The 18,285-nt window shown below is 35.7% G+C and overlaps 1 protein-coding gene across 1 annotated transcript; it reads right to left on the bottom strand.

Annotated features, from left to right (window-relative positions):
• Window positions 1-10,731: 10,731 nt before the first annotated feature.
• LOC113315128 (protein transport protein Sec24-like At3g07100) lies at window positions 10,732-17,876 on the bottom strand. Its single transcript, XM_026563438.1, has 14 exons — window positions 17,683-17,876; window positions 15,341-16,364; window positions 15,098-15,236; window positions 14,697-14,887; window positions 14,332-14,439; window positions 14,008-14,211; window positions 13,613-13,844; window positions 13,383-13,532; window positions 13,105-13,261; window positions 12,718-12,845; window positions 12,294-12,616; window positions 12,008-12,202; window positions 11,487-11,731; window positions 10,732-11,205 (listed from the first exon to the last, which is right to left on the bottom strand). The coding sequence occupies exons 2-13, from the start codon at window positions 16,316-16,318 to the stop codon at window positions 11,498-11,500; spliced, it is 3,039 nt and encodes a 1,012-aa protein (XP_026419223.1). The 5' UTR covers window positions 16,319-16,364; window positions 17,683-17,876; the 3' UTR covers window positions 10,732-11,205; window positions 11,487-11,497.
• Between the last annotated feature and the right edge of the window lie 409 nt (window positions 17,877-18,285).

The following is an 18,285-nucleotide window of genomic DNA, read 5'->3' as shown; positions in this document are numbered from 1 at the left end:
GATAGATTTATCTATTCAATAGACTTTTCTGTGTGAGACAGATTGGTTTATCAAATCTTCGATTTTGGGTCGTAGCAACTATTAGTTGTGGGTGAGATCAGCTAAGGGAATCAAGTGCGCAGAGTCATGGTGGGATTTAGAGGCGTACGGAACGCGATTGTACCTTGATCAGTGTGAATTTTTTAGGGCTCAATTACATTTCAGTCTGAAGTTAACTTGGAGTAGGCTAGTGTCTGTAGCGGCTTAATACAGTGTGGTGTTCAAATATGGACTAGATCCCGGGGTTTTTCTGCATTTGCGGTTTCCTCGTTAACAAAATTTCTGGTGTCTGTGTTATTTTTTTTCTACATTATATTTGTTTATAGAATTGAAATATCACAGGTTGTGCATAATTTAATCAATTAGATAATACAACCTTTGGTTGTTGATATAAATTGATTGACACTTGAACATTGATCTTTGGTAGCGTTCAAGTTCTTTCACATAATAATCAGGATCGCGGATTTATATCTGTTTGATTTGTTGATTACATTGTGAAACAGAGATACAACTCTTGGATATATTTCCATTGACTGAGTCTGACTGTCTAGTTGATTCTCTTGGAATTATATTGGAGTTTGTCCATATAGATTGCCTAAACGAAATATTGGGTGAGGTTGTTAGACCCCCGCTTTTTCAATTGGTATTAGAGCAGGAAAACACGTTTAAGACCTCATAAGTCTGTGTTTGTGGCAATCTGATTTGTGTGGATAGTTCTTTATCTCAAACTCGCGCATATAGAAATGAGTTCCAAAAGTTTTGATTATGCTAAATGTCTTGGGCTTACCTCCAAGGATAACTCCTTTGCTGATTCTTCAGAATCCCCAGGTAAGAATTTTTTGCTATCGGACTCTGGTAACATTCCCTATGATGTGACATTTAATAATATGTCTAAAGCTGAAATGGAACTCACCAGATCTAAAAAAAATCTGATGTTTTCAAGGAGCTAAGATAAAGTCTCTTGAAGAAAAACATGATCAGCTCATGATGAGCTTGAGAAGTCTCTTGGTCGAGAACGGGAACTCTATAGCATCATTGAGTCCTTCTCTGACAATATCGAAAAACTTGTTCAAGAAACTACTCTACAACGTGAAAGGATTAGTACTCTTGAGGATATTGTTAAATAAGATTCAATTAGAGAAAAACGTTTGATCAAGACTCATTCATTAGATCTGAACAGCTTTCGCGTTGAAAAAGAGAAATTGGTTGCTTTCATTCTTATTTCCCAGGAACAGTGCAAATCCTTGAAAAAGGAAAACTTTGTTTTAACAAGAAAATCTTCTGTGCCAATCACTAATTCTCAGGCGAAATTACAGTACATGAAGAAAAGTTCTCCAAAGGAAGTTCCTGCTAAGAGGTGTTTACATAACTTGCAGTCTTCTAATAGGGATATGAACTTAAAACAGGTTCCTTCCGATGTTTCTCTTCCACAAACCTGTTCTTTCTGTGGGAAAAATAATCATTATTTTTCAACATTGTTTTGCTAGAAAGAAACAGATTTCTGATCTTCAAAATCTACTTCTTTTTAAAGTCGACAAAGTAAATTGTCTGACGACATCTACAATGGATTTCATTCCTGCAGAAAACCAAAACTCTCATAAAAGGGACTTCAATTGTCACTCATATCGAAATCTCTACAGGAATCGTGTTTCTCCTTATGGTGCAAATTCTTACACTACAAAAATACACATTACCAGTGTTTATGAGAATAAATCTGGTAGACCTAAGCCTAGAAGGTGGATATCTCTCTCTTCTAATCCTCTGGAACAGATTTCTAGAGGTTCTAGACTTAATCCTCAGAAAAATCCCTCTGATGGATTTTCTAAAAAGGTTATGTCGAATTCTTCTGGAATAAGAAATAGCCGAAGAAAGGTAAGGAATACCAGGTTCAAACTCTCAGATGATATTTACAACTCATCTCTCAATACTCATGGTGGGATTACATCTCACTTTTCTACCTAGATCTAGGTAACTTCGTCCTTATATCTAACTTGAGAGTTGCAAGGATGACATTTGCGAGATGCTCAATTCTACTGTAGGTTACCATTTGCTTGTGTTTGACTTAGATGTTTTCTTATCTTGTGAAGGTTGAGTCATTTATTGACTCCTTGTAACTAGTGTATCTCTTCCTTATGCTCTGATTAAATCTTTTAATTACTGAGCCATGATGGTAAGAGATATCTGAAAACAGAGTGTATTTCCTTTTCCTGGATCTTTTATGATTCATTAGCCTTTCACATCTAGTCCACGAACGTCAGTGTCTTTCTTGGAAGTTTTTAGGATTTCCATAACAAGGGTTTTCTTCTCTTGTTCGTAAATATATATGTATATATATATATATATATTATATTGTTTTTCCTTCCCTAATAAAAAATGGAGAACTTCTCAAGGCCTCAAGAAGTGGTGAATCTTGAGATGAAGAAGACATTAAAGGATGCGATTCAGTTCAAGAACTTGTCTTGAAAAAGATGATTGAAAGGAAAGAGTACAACTCCTGGATTGGAGAATCTGTCAAGGATTTAACTCTTTTTCAGAATGACTTTAAGGTCGAATTTGCAAATCTTCAACTGCAAATAAATCAGCTTATTGATGGTCAGACCAAAATCCTTGATAATCAAAAGATCTTGATCAGGAATCAGAAGAAACTCATCGTGGACTGTGTCAAAGCTAGGCATCTTGCCCGCATTGTTTATCGGAAAGTTAATGTTCTAACTCATGAACATGGAGTCTCAACGGTCAAAAGAATCAAGGATATCAGTGATACCTTTTATCATGGACCCTTTCAAAGGTATGATGTTATCAAAGAAACTTGATTTTTGTATAGGAAACTTCTTATGAGAATTTATTCTTGTGTTGTAAGAAGGATAACTAGGGTTTGGAATAGAAACTATTGTGAGTACACATAACTACTGCCAACGATTTTCATCTTGCAATGTTTTTAGATTTATTTATTTAAATTCTAAAGTTTATTTGGAAGATGATTTTGCAGTATTAATCTTTATTGGTTTTATATATTGCAAAAAATTGTTATGGGATATGTATGTTTGCGTCCGTGAACTATGATTGTCCCATATATGTCAAAAGTCAACCTATTATGTCATTATGCAAATATTGATGGAAGATAGGATGAACTTTTGATTGCAAAGATTAAGTCTTTTATATGTCTTCATGCAAATATTGATGAAAAATAAAATGAATCTTTGAATATTCGGCAGTATTAATATTTTCCTGATCCACTTCTATGTGAAAGTATTGTGCGGCTCCGTAAATTCTCTTATGTTGAGCATTTCCAATTAAATTAATCATGAATTCTCCTGTGGTTAATTTAATTGAGTTTCTGGATACAAATTCATGGTTCATGTAATTTGTTAATGTCCATAGAAATCCTTCTTTTCTTGCAAAAGTAAGGTCGCTCTTGTTGTTCTTTCGGGAATAACATTTTATGGGGGAGAGTTCTTAATTGAACTTGTGCTTAATTGCCAAATCTTTGTGGGGAGTGCGGTTGTGGAATATTGTAGGAGTTTTCTTGTATCTTTATAAACTCCTTGATGAATACACTAAGTTTTGACTATGTGAAATCATCGAAACAAAGTTGATATGTTCTCTTTTGGTCATGAAGTATATCTATGATAATTTCATTATGATCCCACTAGTTTTCGTACCTTTGCCAATTTATATTGACAAAAAGGGGGAGAATTAATGTGTAGTTCACACTACAAATACATATGGTTTACGAATCATTATGTAAGGGGGAGTTTTTTTATGTGAGATGAAGTATTGACAAGGGGGGGGGGGGGTGATAATATCACCACAGTATTGTTGTCAAAGTTGTGATACAATTGGACTTTGATGTTGTGTAGTAATATTATGACATTGTATAACAATGATTGAGAGCTACTGTTTTCTCATTGTTATAGCTACGGATCTTCAACAACTATGATGCTGAGTTGAACACGTTCAGAATCACTGGAGTACTTGGAAGTGACGAAGATTTCGAGTAATGTTGAAGAACCAAGGAAATCAAGCATTTGGTTGAGAAGCTACAAAGTTTATTTATTTTGTAATACATATGTATTGATAGTTTTGTCACTAAAATTGACAAAGGGGGAGATTGTTAGAGCATCGCTCGGTCGAACTTGCAAGGGTTTCTATCTCAAGCTTGTTTGTCAAGTTTAGTTGCCCAAACTATAAGTCTTGATTTTTAGTCTACTTATAGCTAAATCTCGGATTAGGATAGAAAGTGTAGTTGAGTATTAGATTTCACGGTGTTCGTCGATTGAAAACGAAGAACTACTAAGGGGAGCTTGTGTAACTTCATCAACAAAAGGTATGTGGAGACTTGAACTCATCTATCACTCAAAAGTCTGTCTACTTTATCTCCTATTTCAGACAAAATTTGTATAGCTATATAAACTTCGATTATACACATTTGATATTTCGAGCTGAGTTTAACTCGCTTATATATTTCTCGAAATATGTGTTGGTAAGCTTTCGTTTTAACCAAGTTCATCTTATATTCATGAGGAAAGTCAAAACATGATCATGTGAAAATTTTCTGGTAACATCTTACATGATTTGTGTGAGACAATCATTTGATGTAGACTCGGAATATTTCGTATTGATCATTCGATCACTTGAAAATTGCTTCGAAGCTAATAGTTTGTGTGAGACAGCTATTGTCGTCTTCTAAGAATGTTTCAATGATTGAAATGGGAGTTTAGAATTATTAACCATGATTGGATATAGAACAGTATGCGTACTTGTATGCTAACTGTTGCAAGTTATTCCAACTCCGGGAACCATAGTATGCATACCCGTATACGTACTGGTTGATTTAATGAAAGTCCGAGAACTTATTATGCATACCAGTATGCGTACTGGCGTAAAGTTCATGTCCGGAAATTCAACTGAGAAGGTATGCGTACCCGTTCGCATACTGGCGAACCCAAACTTAGTCCGACCACTTAGGTATGCATACCCGTTTGCATACTTGAGTATGTTATGTTCTAAAATCAGTTTGTTCATGAACTAATACATTTATATATAATAAGGAATGCAATCTTTTGCAAACGGAAGCTATAATGTTCATGAATTGATTCGAGTGAATCAAAATCGATTTTGCTTCAATCGTGTCTTGTATACTTTTATGAGAATATAAACAATTGAACAACTCTAGAACTAGTTTCATTTGAGTCATTTGAACTAGTTATGGTTAAGATGAACAAGGTTGATATGAAAATGTTCATATGGCTAACTTCGGTTAACTATTGTTGAGCCAACAAGGTGTACACGTTTATTTACGGTTACTCATATCTAAATGAAGTCACTTTTCATTTGTGTGCAACAAGCTTAGATCGATCTAACGGTTGGAAGATATTAGCTTGAGCCTAATCAGGTTTTCATCTAATGGTGAATATTGAATGCTTTGTTACCAAGGTAACATTGATTGCAAACCCTGATTGAAGATTATATGTGGGAGAACTCTAGCAACTAGGAAACCTAATCCCCACACCCCATGTGTGATACTAGTTGCGACTAGAGTCAATTCTCCTTTAACCTTAGGTTTTTTCCAAAACCCTGTAGGTTAACGACTTGAAGACTTCATTGGGATTGTGAAGCCAGACCCTACTATTTTCTCTGTAGTTGTGTGTTCTGATCTTGTTGTTTTCTATCGTATTAAACACTATCTTCTTTAACATTTGCTCGAGAATTAATCTCCTATGGGCAAGATAAAAAGTAGTCACAAACATCTTCATCTCATCGTTTGTGATTCCACAATATCTTGTTTCGCTACCATACGATTAAGATTATTGTGAGGTGATTGATATTACTAGGTTGTTCTTCGGGAGTATAAGTCTGTTGTATCAATTGGTTCATGTTCACCTTGATTTATCAAAAGACGAAACAAAACTTCTAGGTATTTCTGTGGGAGACAGATTTATCTATTCAATAGACTTTTATGTTGGGTCGTAGCAACTCTTAGTTGTGGGTGAGATCAGCTAAGGGAATCAAGTGCGCAGAGTCCTGCTGGGATTCAGAGGCGTAAGGAACGCGACTGTACCTTGATCAGTGTGAGATTGGTTAGGGCTCAACTACATTCCAGTCTGAAGTTAACTTGGAGTAGGCTAGTGTCTGTAGCGACTTAATATAGTGTGGTGTTCAAATCTGGACTAGGTCCCGGGGTTTTTCTGCATTTGCGGTTTCCTCATTAACAAAATTTCTGGTGTCTGTGTTATTTCTTTTCCGCATTATATTTTTTTATATAATTTAAATATCACAGGTTGTGCGTAGTTCAATCAATTAGATAATCCAACCTTTGGTTGTTGATATAAATTGATTGACACTTGAACATTGATCTTTGGTACTGTTCAAGTTGTTTCACATAATAATCAGGCTCACGGATTTATATCAGTTTGATTTGCTGATTACATTGTGAAACAAAGATAGAACTCTTGGATATATTTTCATTGATTGAGTCTGACTGTCTAGTTGATTCTCTTGGAATTATATTGGAGTTTGTCCATACATATTACCTAAACGAAATATTGGGTGAGGTTGTTAGACCGCCGCTTTTTCACATGTCACGAACCTCATGATCGTGTCTAGGTTGGAGAAGACCGTAGCAACATCCATGGAGGATAAAGTGTAGTCCCTGAGAAGAAACATGGGCACACAAATAACAACGGTTGTTCAACTCTAGTAATTTAATATGGAAAATGGTAGTTTGGTTGATTTACCTTGATATTCTTCTATATATGACGATGAGACCATAACAATCACAGGTCTTTCCTTTGTTCCATGCGTGTCTATTTTATGGATTAATTTTTCGTTGACTCACCCCATCAGGTTTTCTTCACATTTTTACTACGGGATAAACAATGATGTGTGTATCAAAGAATATGAAATACTACGGTAAGCAGCATTACTAATACTGTAAACATCAGTTGAAATAAAATGGGAAATCATGGAAACATAAATATGAATGCTTTCTTTTAGAGAACAATATACTAAAGGGATAATAGACTCTAGAGGTTTAACTGTCACTGATAATGGACAATATTAGTTGTATTATTGCTAGCATTTGTATTGGAAACAATACTATACCAAAAATTAATAGCATACTGACATCTCCATTTTTTCGTGTTCCATATGGATATGCAGACTAAGTGAAGTGTAAGCCGGTTTAACAAAATTAAAGCATATACGTATCTCAGAACAGATATAGTTCAAACGAAATTATCCTTACTTGGTATGCAATAGTTGATATCCAGTGGTGTCATGGCTTCAAGAGTGATGTCATAAGATTCTTCAACTTCTAGAATCAAATTTTATAATCAAATTTCCATCTGGTTCCTTGCGTACTTTCTCTAATAAAGATACTGCGAAATAGGTAGACCAAATTCGAGTTTAGAAACCTAAATGCCGAAAATCATTCCATGTATTTTAAAATTAAAACCACAATAGAAAGTACGTAAAAAATGTAACCTGGTAAGCTAACAACACTGTTTTTTTCTCCCGAGGTTCCTTCTCTGGGCTCTTCTTCAATATTTTACAGCTATTGGTTTTGTCTACATATAAATGACAAAACCTCAATTTCTTCAAATATCTTAGGTGGCTTCTTATAAATACAGCTAAATTTGAAAAGTTTTATGACTTAAATATATATGTTGTGAAGAACCCACAGTTACATTCATATAAACATTATACGGACAAAAAAATGACGTATGACTTGAATATTACCACAAATATGCCGTAGATTTAAACATTACAACATCTAGCTGATATATCAGGAAAAAAAAAACATAACAACACTCAACAAAGATATAAAGATGGATGTGTTAAAGTTCTATAGACAGTTATGTTAAAAACCAAAGTACAGTGATGTTAACTGAGGAGAATCGATACAACATACCTAAACCTCGTGGGATGGATGATGTAGCCACACCATTAATGAATCAATAGATATTGAAAAAAATAAAATTGTGAATCAAAAATCTAGCCGCTAACCTTTTGATAGCAAAAAAGAAAACCAAATATTTGGAGAGAAATGATCATCAAAGAAGAATAAAAACCCAATGACTCATACTTGTTCTTTTTCGATCTTTTAAACCGATTTATCGATGTGTATGAGCTTATGAGTTGGCGGTCTTATGAGATTATGAAGAAGAAACATTTGTGAGCGAGTATGAGCTTCCATTCCACTCTATTGATTTCCAGGAATTTGAGACGCCTAATAAAGATTCCATTAATTTGACACATTGAATAGGGAATTTTTAATTAGGAAAGAGAGTACAATATGTTGTGTACGTGAGACACTCTCAGGCGTCGGATGAGGGCGTAAAATGTGGGTTCATTTTGAGCCACGATTTATCTTTTGCAGCTTCAAAATAATTAGAGTCGTCGATCGTTGTCGAAGGCCCATCCAGAACCGCCAGACTGGAAAAGAACACATTCGTTTTTGTAAGATAGATATCAAATCTCGTTTGTATACCATGATCACTAGAAACTTATGTGGACATATTAATGGATCTTTTGAACCTCAATCACAATTTATGTTTCTTAATAATGTTCATATTATCAATCCATTGTATCTGGAATGGCGATCTAAGGATCATTTTGTTGGATCTTGCTGGCATCAATGCAATCATTCTTCCTTTCCTTGGCTTCAGAGTTACTTGGAAAAGCTATTGCTAGACAGAAATGGAATCATCTTTCAAATATTTTCACTCGGCATTTCTTTCTTCTCAGCTTAGATCTCAGTTACATTCTATTTAGAGCAATTCTTCTATCTTTGAGTTTCCTCACTAGATTAAGTTTATTTTTGATTCTCTAGCAGAAATGGTGAATCTGTTCCTGATAAAGATCTTGTTATTATGTACTCCTTGTCTAATCTTGGTAGACAATACTCTTTCTTTATTATTATGAAACCATCTCTCTTATTTTTTTAATTGTTTTTGCACTTTCCCAATGCAATGATTGGGTGTTATCTTGTGCATGGATGCACAAGAAATAGATGGTAGCAACGTATATTAAATAACACCGGATTAAAAAGACCATTAGAACATATTTACAGAAATGCCATTATTTTAAAAATTGATCAAAAAATCTAAAAACTTAATATCTTTCAAAATATACACCGGATTTTTATAAAATTTATATATTTTGAAAAGTCATTTAAATTATGTATGTAAAAAGTACAAATAAGAATAATGAATTTTATTTTACGCAAAAAATTTCAGTGCTTTCCAATCTGATATTGGTGAATGAGCCAAATTCAAGCATGTACATGACACATGTGTTCTCACATGATCTTTATTTGAACACACTTTTTCAATGACTAATAGAAAGAACCATCCTGGTCGGATAAGGTCATGTCAGGTTCGGGTGTGGGTGTAACTAAAAACCTATTTTTTTTTGGTAAAACTTCATTTGAACTTTTAATTTATCATAAGAGTATATCGTTACCAAACCTTTTCTTTTTTGGCAAATTTAATGTGCTCTAATGGCAAATCAAACTTGTTTTTCACCGTCTTCGATTCTTCATCAATTTCATCGTCAGCACCTCGACATTGATTCTTTATCAATTGCTTCATCATTAGCACCTCTTTCTAGGGACGAAGCCCGGACTAATTCACATGGGGCCTAAGCTAAAAAAAAGCAAAAAAAGTAAGGCAAACCATAATTAAATGGAAACTAACTTCATAATAACTAGCAAGGACACATGTGCGATGCACGTGCTTGAATTTTTTCTCATCTAACAATACTAAATTTGAAAGTCATAAAAAGAATTTCCTAAAACAAAAATTTACTATTTTATTTGTACCTGTTACATAGATAATTGAAAGAGCTTTTCAAAAATATATAAAAAAAATCCAACGCATATTTTGAAAGATATTAAGTTTTTAAAAAATTTAATCTATTTTTAAAACAATGATATCTACGTAAACATGTAAAAAATGGGACAACTAAGTAATTTAGGGATCTCCTACCAAAAAGAGCTCTTTTATAAGATAAGATTATAGAAACCTTATGGTTTCATTTTTTAACTTGTCAAATACTCCCCCCGTTTCAAAATAATAGGCAGGTTTGTTTATAAATTTACACACAAAAAAAATACTAAAAAAAATACAACTGCACACTGCACATCAGAGTTCCAACAGTGCACATTCACAGCATTTAGAGCAAGTCTTATGGTGGAATCCAAACTATTCCAAGTGTGGAAAAACCATGGAATGTCAAGTCTAATGGCTTCCAAGTTGGAGTCTTCCACAAAAATCCAAGCAAGGTTCCACGATTTCGTGGAAGAGTTCGTGGAATCCATCTGAACGCCAATAAGAATAGCGCTAAACGCTAATAAGAATCGCGCTAAAAAAACTCCATTAAGAATTGCGTTTTTTTTTTATCCGTAGATTTAAAATGAGTTGTTGAAATCTAACGACTGAGAAAAAATCCTCATTCTTAAGAGCGTTTTTTTAGCTCCATTCTTAATTGCGTTTTTTTTGCTCCATTAAGAATAGCGTTTCTACTATTCCACCATTACACTTGCGCTTCCATCCACAGTTCCAAGTGCTGAGGTGGCGTGGAAGATGGATGGATTCCACCATAAAACTTGCTCTTAAGGAGAATTTCCAAGAATTTCCAAGAGTACCCAACAAGCGCTTTCAAGGGAACTCCGAAGAAAATAAAAACCAGTTTTACGCTTGTACTACAACACTTGTGATAAATTTTCATATAAATCTTCTTTTTGACATACTCCCAAAGACGCACACACAAAAAAACATAAAAGAATAAACAATAAGAAACTAAAAAAGAAAAGAAAAAGTAGGTTATAACATCAGGAACACAAAATTTATTTCTTTAATGTTAAAAACACTACATTAAACTAAAACTAACCCTCGTTTAGTTATTTATTTGATCAAATAACAGCGCTTAACTGTTCTTAACCATATCGCGGTGTAGGCGGTAATCAACCATTAAGCCCAGACCCTCGAGTTGAAATCCACCTATTTCAATTGTTTCTTCTAATTGCTTCTTCTCCTTCACATGTTCTATCTCCCCATCAGTCCATCTGAAGTTGACATCAGAGTATAATAATCTCGGAGGTTGCTGACCAAATCAACTTTTGCAAGTCTACCAAGACATCTATATATAATATATATATATAACCTACATAAAGATAAAGAAAGAAAGTTGTATGTAAAGATGATTGCTGTGATGACAACAATGGAATTGCTGCATGAAATTGCAAACCCAAAGTACCGCATTCAGTAAATGGATTCATGTCAAAATTCCAATCATACATAGATTTGATTTATAGTCAGAGATCATCACAACTAAAGAACACCTCTTCTACTTATGGAAGTTGTCTAATCACAAATTTTAATGATGAGGTACACACATGGATCATTTGGAGCAAAGCACGACAAGGTAATAAGTTAATAACTTACCTTTATAAGTATTAAGCAGCCTGCTGAACCTGACGATGAATTTGAAGCATCCAGTCCACATAGCTACTACTTCCAGCAATCTGGTCCTCGACTAGATTCACAAGTAGCAGTAAACCTTCTCTTGGGTGTTCACCCTGCTTTACAAGATGGCAATGCTGATAACAGGAAGGATCCTTCTCTCTTAGTCTTTTCAGTATCGCCATTAGCCTTCTTGATGTATCATTATCTTGCTCCGAAAGGTTAATCTGGGTACCACAAAAGCACACTAAAAGATCAATACGAAGAGTAGCAATTCTACGTAAAAAGAAAAAGACCAGAGCATCTTTACAAACTAGAAGTTAAATAAACCCAAATCACAAGAAAGAAAGAAAGAAAGAAAAAGAGAGAGAAAGAAAACAAGAATCATTAGATAGAAAATGAATTCAGGATCTGCCTTTCTTTCTTGAATTGTATATTATTTAGCTACAATGTGTCATTGTTAAGTATGAAAGTTCTGCAGACTGCAGCAAGGAAAACCATACCTTGGACAGATCAATGAAACCTGATAAATCCACCCCAACTAAATTGTTAGCTATTTCAGGTGATAAAATTTTGCCAAGCCAAATAACAAAGCGGAGTCCATCATCATAAACATAAAGGCCTCTGGAATCTAAGCTCTCTGAAGCTAAAGGTAATTCCTTCAAGTGACTCGCCAAATTATCAGCATTTGCTGGTCCCTGTAAACATAAATTGATGTGATGTAGGGTGAGATTTACAGCATTCAAATATATAAAAAGGAAAATGCAAAATCTAATATGCTAGTTCTACCTTTGCAAGGTGCTCATCAATGCGAATTAAGTTCGGATAGAGAAGCTTTAGCAGCCTCGAAGTAGGCAATGTCATCATGGTATAACCAGCTGCAGAACGTTCGTCAAGCTGGGCATCACCAAATCCTCCACGAAGAGGTACAGATTTACACAACGCCAACCCATATAGAGGTAAGAGTTTCAGTGATTCAGGATATATCATCTTTCCGCCTAAACGATGCTGCACAGCATATAGATTTCGGTATTCCCTCAAGGCTTTGACAATCTTCAGTTGCACAGAATGACGTGCATCTTCTAGTTTATATGATAAAGCTTTCTCAATGGCTGCAAGAGTGTAGCTTGTTTAAGAATAAATAAATGCCAGAGGAAAAGATCATATTCAAGACTTGACCGTCATATATATGAAAAGAGCTTTTAAATTCTACCCAGCCTACTAAACACAGATACTATAGCACCAGTGTCAGCCTGGCGGTACATCTCTCCAAGGTCAGCTACCACCGGTGCTGCAGCTGTATGGACCCTGATACGCCTCTCTCCCGTAGAAGAAGTATATCTTTTCCTCGCTAAGGAAACTTCAGTTAGCATTAATAGATATTGAAGTTTTAAACATATGAAACTGACTACCTTGAAATCAGGAGGAAAAAAAACATGAGGAAACCAGAGGAAAGCGTAGTTCGATAATTTTGAATAATTGATGAAAAAAACATGTAACAATCATATACGAACTTCTATCAGGAAAAAAAAAATTAGGAATTTTTTTCTTCTAATATAGCGATGCATTCCAAAATTTAAATCCAGGCGACAAAGGATACAGCAATGCAACTTGGAAATATACGGTTTGATTTGTCAGTAGATTCTCTTCTAAAGATAACTGCATTGCAAAGGCTTTATCCGAATCAACAGCTGGAAGTGCCAATAAGTCTGTCGACCTTAACATAAAGTGTCCGTGATACGTGGTAAATCGTACTCCTGAAGAAAAATAGCACTTCTCTTAAAAAACCGTCATTCATCATCTATGCAAGCAATGAGTTTCAATACACCCATAAAAATCAAAGTTGAGAAACATAAATGTGTGAACTCGTCAATTGACCTTTTCCACATCTTATACGCATGACGCTTTCCCAAGCAGTTTCCCTCGTAAGGTCCCTAGCTAACTCATAAGTCAACTTCTCTTTGTGAATACCTGCTTGAAAACTTGGATAGTAGTATACCTGGCCACCAGTATACTTTGCTAGTGTTCCTATATATAGGAAAAAAGGAATGTTATTAAAGAAACAACTTAAGAAAATTAAAATACATTACTTCTAATACAAAGTATACCTAAGGAAGCCAAATCGGTGTACTTGTCACTGAAAGCATATACATTCACACCAATCTGGAACTTAGTAAGATCAGCAGCCATTTGCTTGTAAAAAGGATCTTCTGGTATTCTCAAGGCATGTTCCTTATCTGTTCCATAAACACGAAGATCATCGCCACGTAATCTTAACCGGCCAACACCAAGAGTTGGTAGTGTTGTTTGAAAGATCAAAAGCTTTCCCCCAAGTCGGTTCTGTTAAAACGAGCAGCGATGGAGGTTGGCATGATTTAATATATTGGTAAATTACATGTCTTAAAGGCTTCAGAAACATAATACAAATCCAATTGAAATGGATATAAAGAATCAATTAGAAAAATAAATCAAAGTTGTGCATCTAAGCAAATAAGTAACTCACCATAACCATAAATGCTGCTTTCAGTGCTGGCCCAAACGCGGATTCCACATTTACATTGTCCAGAAACATGGCTGGCAGGCTATCTAGGAACGAATCCACCACGTGTCTGGATTCAGACAAGTTTACAAGGAGATCATCTGGCAATGGTACAAATATATCATCTAGATCTGACACTATCATCATTTGGGGCTGCGTCAGGGATGACTGGCACAAGGAAAGGGTGGAATACGTCATAAGCTGGACTAAATTGGGAGACTAGCCTAGCCACTATAATCAACATTGGAAAGAAACACCATATCATATCATACTAATTTGGAAACTTGCCTTCATATTGTAGAAATGCAATGTGCTGTCATAAGTTATAAAACCTATCTGTGTCCTTGGGGAGCCAGGCAGCTCATCCAAACAAGACTTTATGGTCTTCGCTACAACCTGCCAAAGAATAATAAAGATCAGGAATTCACCAAGGCTCAACTTAACCAGGATAAAGAACATGTAAAACTTACTCATAATCTTTTTCTGATATGCCAATTGCAAATAAATAGTATAAGGAATAACTAGCGAAGCCAATCATAATCTATACCATGCATCAGCAGTGAACTAACTATATGCAAGTGCACGGAAAGTGAAGATGCAAGGGGGACTTTGGTGGTTCAAATCAAAACAATCCTTCAGAGAATTTTCCATACCTCGAGCATACCGGATTTGACTGCAGAAATTGATACATCTATGAGGAAAAAATATAGCGGCGGCATTGGAGGTCGCACCATGTATTCGGTTGGAGCAACAAAATCTACACTACCCTTCGTCAGTTCAGGGCGTTGATCCATATCAATTCTTCTACCACTAGCATCCAGATGAGCAAAATATTCACCGGGAACTGAAAAATTGGAGTCAAATAGCTTAGCTTTCAGTCCTACCTTTCCGACACTTGAAAATTGATGAAATGGAGTTGATTCCTCTCTTACAAGAGTACAATAAATAAAATAATAATTCTAACAAAAACAGACTACCACAGCTACTTGTTATTTTTAAATAACTTTTGCCAAAATTCTAAAAGATGAATAAGAATGGCTTATTGTGTGTCTACCATCATTATTAAAAGCACACATGTTGCAGCGCCACTTCCGTCCTGCATCCATAAATTGCACATATGGATTGACATATGTGCGGCATCTCCTACAACGAATAATGCCAGTGGGTCCAAAATTGACTATCGGCACTTCCTCCTGAGACAGAAAGTAAAAAGCTAAAGGAAGGTAGTTGCATATAGAAAATAGTAACTAACACAATGCATCTCTAATAATCAAAGAAAACAATCCAACTCACTGACCCCTTTTGGAGCTTCAGCAAGAGGATGAACAACTGCTCCAAGAGGCAAATGCCACCTCGCAAGAAGTGATTGGGAATTTGGCATTGCACTAGTTGTGAGCCGAAAGTACCTAGAAGCACAATTCATGGGGTACATTCCAACAGGGGATGTTGGCTCAGCATCACCATCTAACGGTCTTGGCAGTGATCTGTGATCAATTCCAGGGTCCATTAATCCTGGAGCAGATCCAACAGATAGCGAGCGGAACTCCTCTACTAAGTCTGGAAGACCCCCTACAGGAGGACCTACACCAGGATGTTGCAATGAATTTGTGTGAGCTGCATGAGGATTAGGTGGTCCATAAGCTAATGGGCGACCAAGAAAACCAGGACTTTGCACCGGTGGAGGACCTGGAGTTGCTGGAGTTGCTTGCCTATAAGGATATCCATATACATTTGGCCTTGCTGAGGGAAATGATGAATCTACAGCGGACGGGGGAGCACTCCCTCTTTGAGTCGGATAACTTCCACTTTGAAGTTGAGGTGGAGGTGCCATAGGCATTGATGAAAGCTGGGGCTGTGAGTGAAACGGAGAATGTGAGGGCTGAAAAGCTTGTCGACCTCCAGAAGGAACAGTGGGAGCGGGTAATGTTGATTGACCAGCAGGTGGGCCACCGAATGGAGACATAGGTGGTGCTGGTGGTGTAATCTGTGGTGTCGAAAAACGTTGATAAGGACCTACATTAGCTGAGACTTGTGAAGGTGGTGCATATGGACCATTAGGCATAGCTGCAGGTTTTCCATGGAAATTTGTAGGTCCGGAGGATGAATAAGGCATTGTTGGAACAGGAGCAGGAGCCATAGATGAGGTTGTGGGTCTTCCAGGGAAATTAGGAGGTCCAGGCATTGTCGGAACAGGGGCAGGAACCATAAGTGAAGCTGCAGGTCTTCCAGGGAAATTTGGAGGCCCGGGCCTTTCATTTCCCATGGGGGGCTGCATTTTACTCGTATAATTTTATAACTTATCAAAGTGCCATCTTCCAAACCTGCAACATCAAATACGGCATCTGTAAAAGCTCAGCATAAGAATCATAAGAGTACATTATCATGATAAGCTCAGACTTCATAGTATATAAGTTCACTGCATCATATTGGATGTACAATGCTAAACACAATATTGAACATCAAGCAACTGCACACATCTTACAGACGGTTGCAGCTTTAAAAAACAGATTAGAAGAATCTTGACCCTCACAGTCCCTCCAGCTAACAGTATTAGGTCTGTGATAGTATGACTAGGAATCAGAATTTAGTTCTTTAAGTCCTTATTAACAGCTTGCACTTGGCCTTTCTCAAAAATAAATGCTTAACAAGATAAGGAGTATACTTGATGACAACTAGAAACAACAATTATCTGCAATATCTGCCATCATACTGAGATTTAACACTGTTCAAGAACCAGCCACAACAACATTTTCACCATTAAAGCAATCCAGCAAACTATGTCCTTTATACCTAGAGTTTCTTTATCCCGAAATGTTTTGTAGTTGTAAATCAGGAAACGTATAAACTTACAGAAATTACCATGTTATAATTCTCGATTCCTGTATTATAAAACTAAAATCATAGAGTTAAAGTGGTTCTCATTGCAGCATTCTTCTAGTACGTCAGCAAAAACGTGCTTATATACTATAATTGCATATTAGTCAAAGATTTGATGCAAATCTTCGCATACTGCACTTCCTTGCATACTAAATTCTTTAACTTTAAGGTATAATCTGGTTATCAATCCATTGAAACAAAATAAAGTTGAGCCAGCTAAGTTTACAATTTTATTTTCATTGCTTAAATAATGGCATGTATATCGGCATCATCTCATTGGCACTGGCCATACTGCACACATAGCCTTGCTTCAAAAACCTAGAGATATCACTTTGGCAACGAGGACTGTAAGTTCTAATATGCATAAATCAGAATTAACACATGGATAGTATCTCACATACAATAAATCAATAGTATTACTTACAGATCTCTCATAAATGGAATATTTCATCTCAGTTACATTCCCCAATAAAATATTGACAATTTTAAATTTTTGCGAGAAAGCTAGAATTTTCTGATCGGAATTAAACATTGAGCAATCATAAAGGTCAAATCTTTTATTGAAATCTGAATACAATGTTCTCTAAAAATCACTCATCAAATCAGACGGATAATTCAGACAATCAAGTAACTAGAGACTGAAATCTAAAACAAGATTAGAGATTTAATGATCTCAATAAATAGTATAATTCATAATCCATCAAAAACAAAAACAAAAAAACCATTTGAAAAAACTGAAATCTAAGTGCCTGATTCACTTACCTGAGGTTAATAAAATATATATGTATCAGATGATAAGTTGTTCGTTCAAAAACCCTAATAATTAAGCAATAGAGCGAGAGAAAGATTTTCTGAGCAATCGAAGAGGAAGAGTTTGATTTCTGCAGAGGTCTTCAAAGAGAACACGATCTGGGTTAGAGAGAGAGACGGAAACTTGTTTAAGTTTCTTTTGTTCAGAATTCTATTCTAGTTCTGAATTTAGAATAGAAATTTGATTTTTCAACCCAAATTCTAACATCCTAACTATTATTACAACCAGCACGATCTTCGTTCTGAGTCGGGCCGTTCTCAACGGACAAATAGTTATGGAAAGAATATCACCGGGCTATTATCAGCTGTCCGAATAATTATGGCTGGGCGGAGGCGAGTTAGAGCTGTCCTTTCAGGCATGTTGTTCTATTGGGCTTTTCCATCTTTATTATGCCAAGTGAAAACTACAGCCACATCCATTTTTCAGATTTTGGACACTGTGAAATCCGCCGACAAAAAAGCTCAGGCGCGCATCTATTTTTTCGGTCAAAAATATTCTTAAACCCAGATTTTTTAGAATTTTGTTTCCGTTTTTTTAACAGTTTAATCTCCTCT

Source organism: Papaver somniferum, chromosome 10 (assembly GCF_003573695.1).
Source record: "Papaver somniferum cultivar HN1 chromosome 10, ASM357369v1, whole genome shotgun sequence".
NCBI classification, from domain to species: domain Eukaryota; kingdom Viridiplantae; phylum Streptophyta; class Magnoliopsida; order Ranunculales; family Papaveraceae; genus Papaver; species Papaver somniferum.
This window is presented reverse-complemented; position numbering and strand designations above follow the sequence as displayed.

Bases quoted from the DNA above. Each gene is read 5' to 3' on its own strand.
- LOC113315128 (XM_026563438.1), bottom strand. From the start codon at position 16,318: ATGCAGCCCCCCATGGGAAATGAAAGGCCCGGGCCTCCAAATTTCCCT. The intron at 14,888-15,097 runs GTAGACACACAA...CCAATTTTTCAG, and splicing joins GTGTGCTTTTAATAATGATG to TTCCCGGTGAATATTTTGCT. The intron at 13,845-14,007 runs GTGAGTTACTTA...TCGTTTTAACAG, and splicing joins AAGCAGCATTTATGGTTATG to AACCGACTTGGGGGAAAGCT.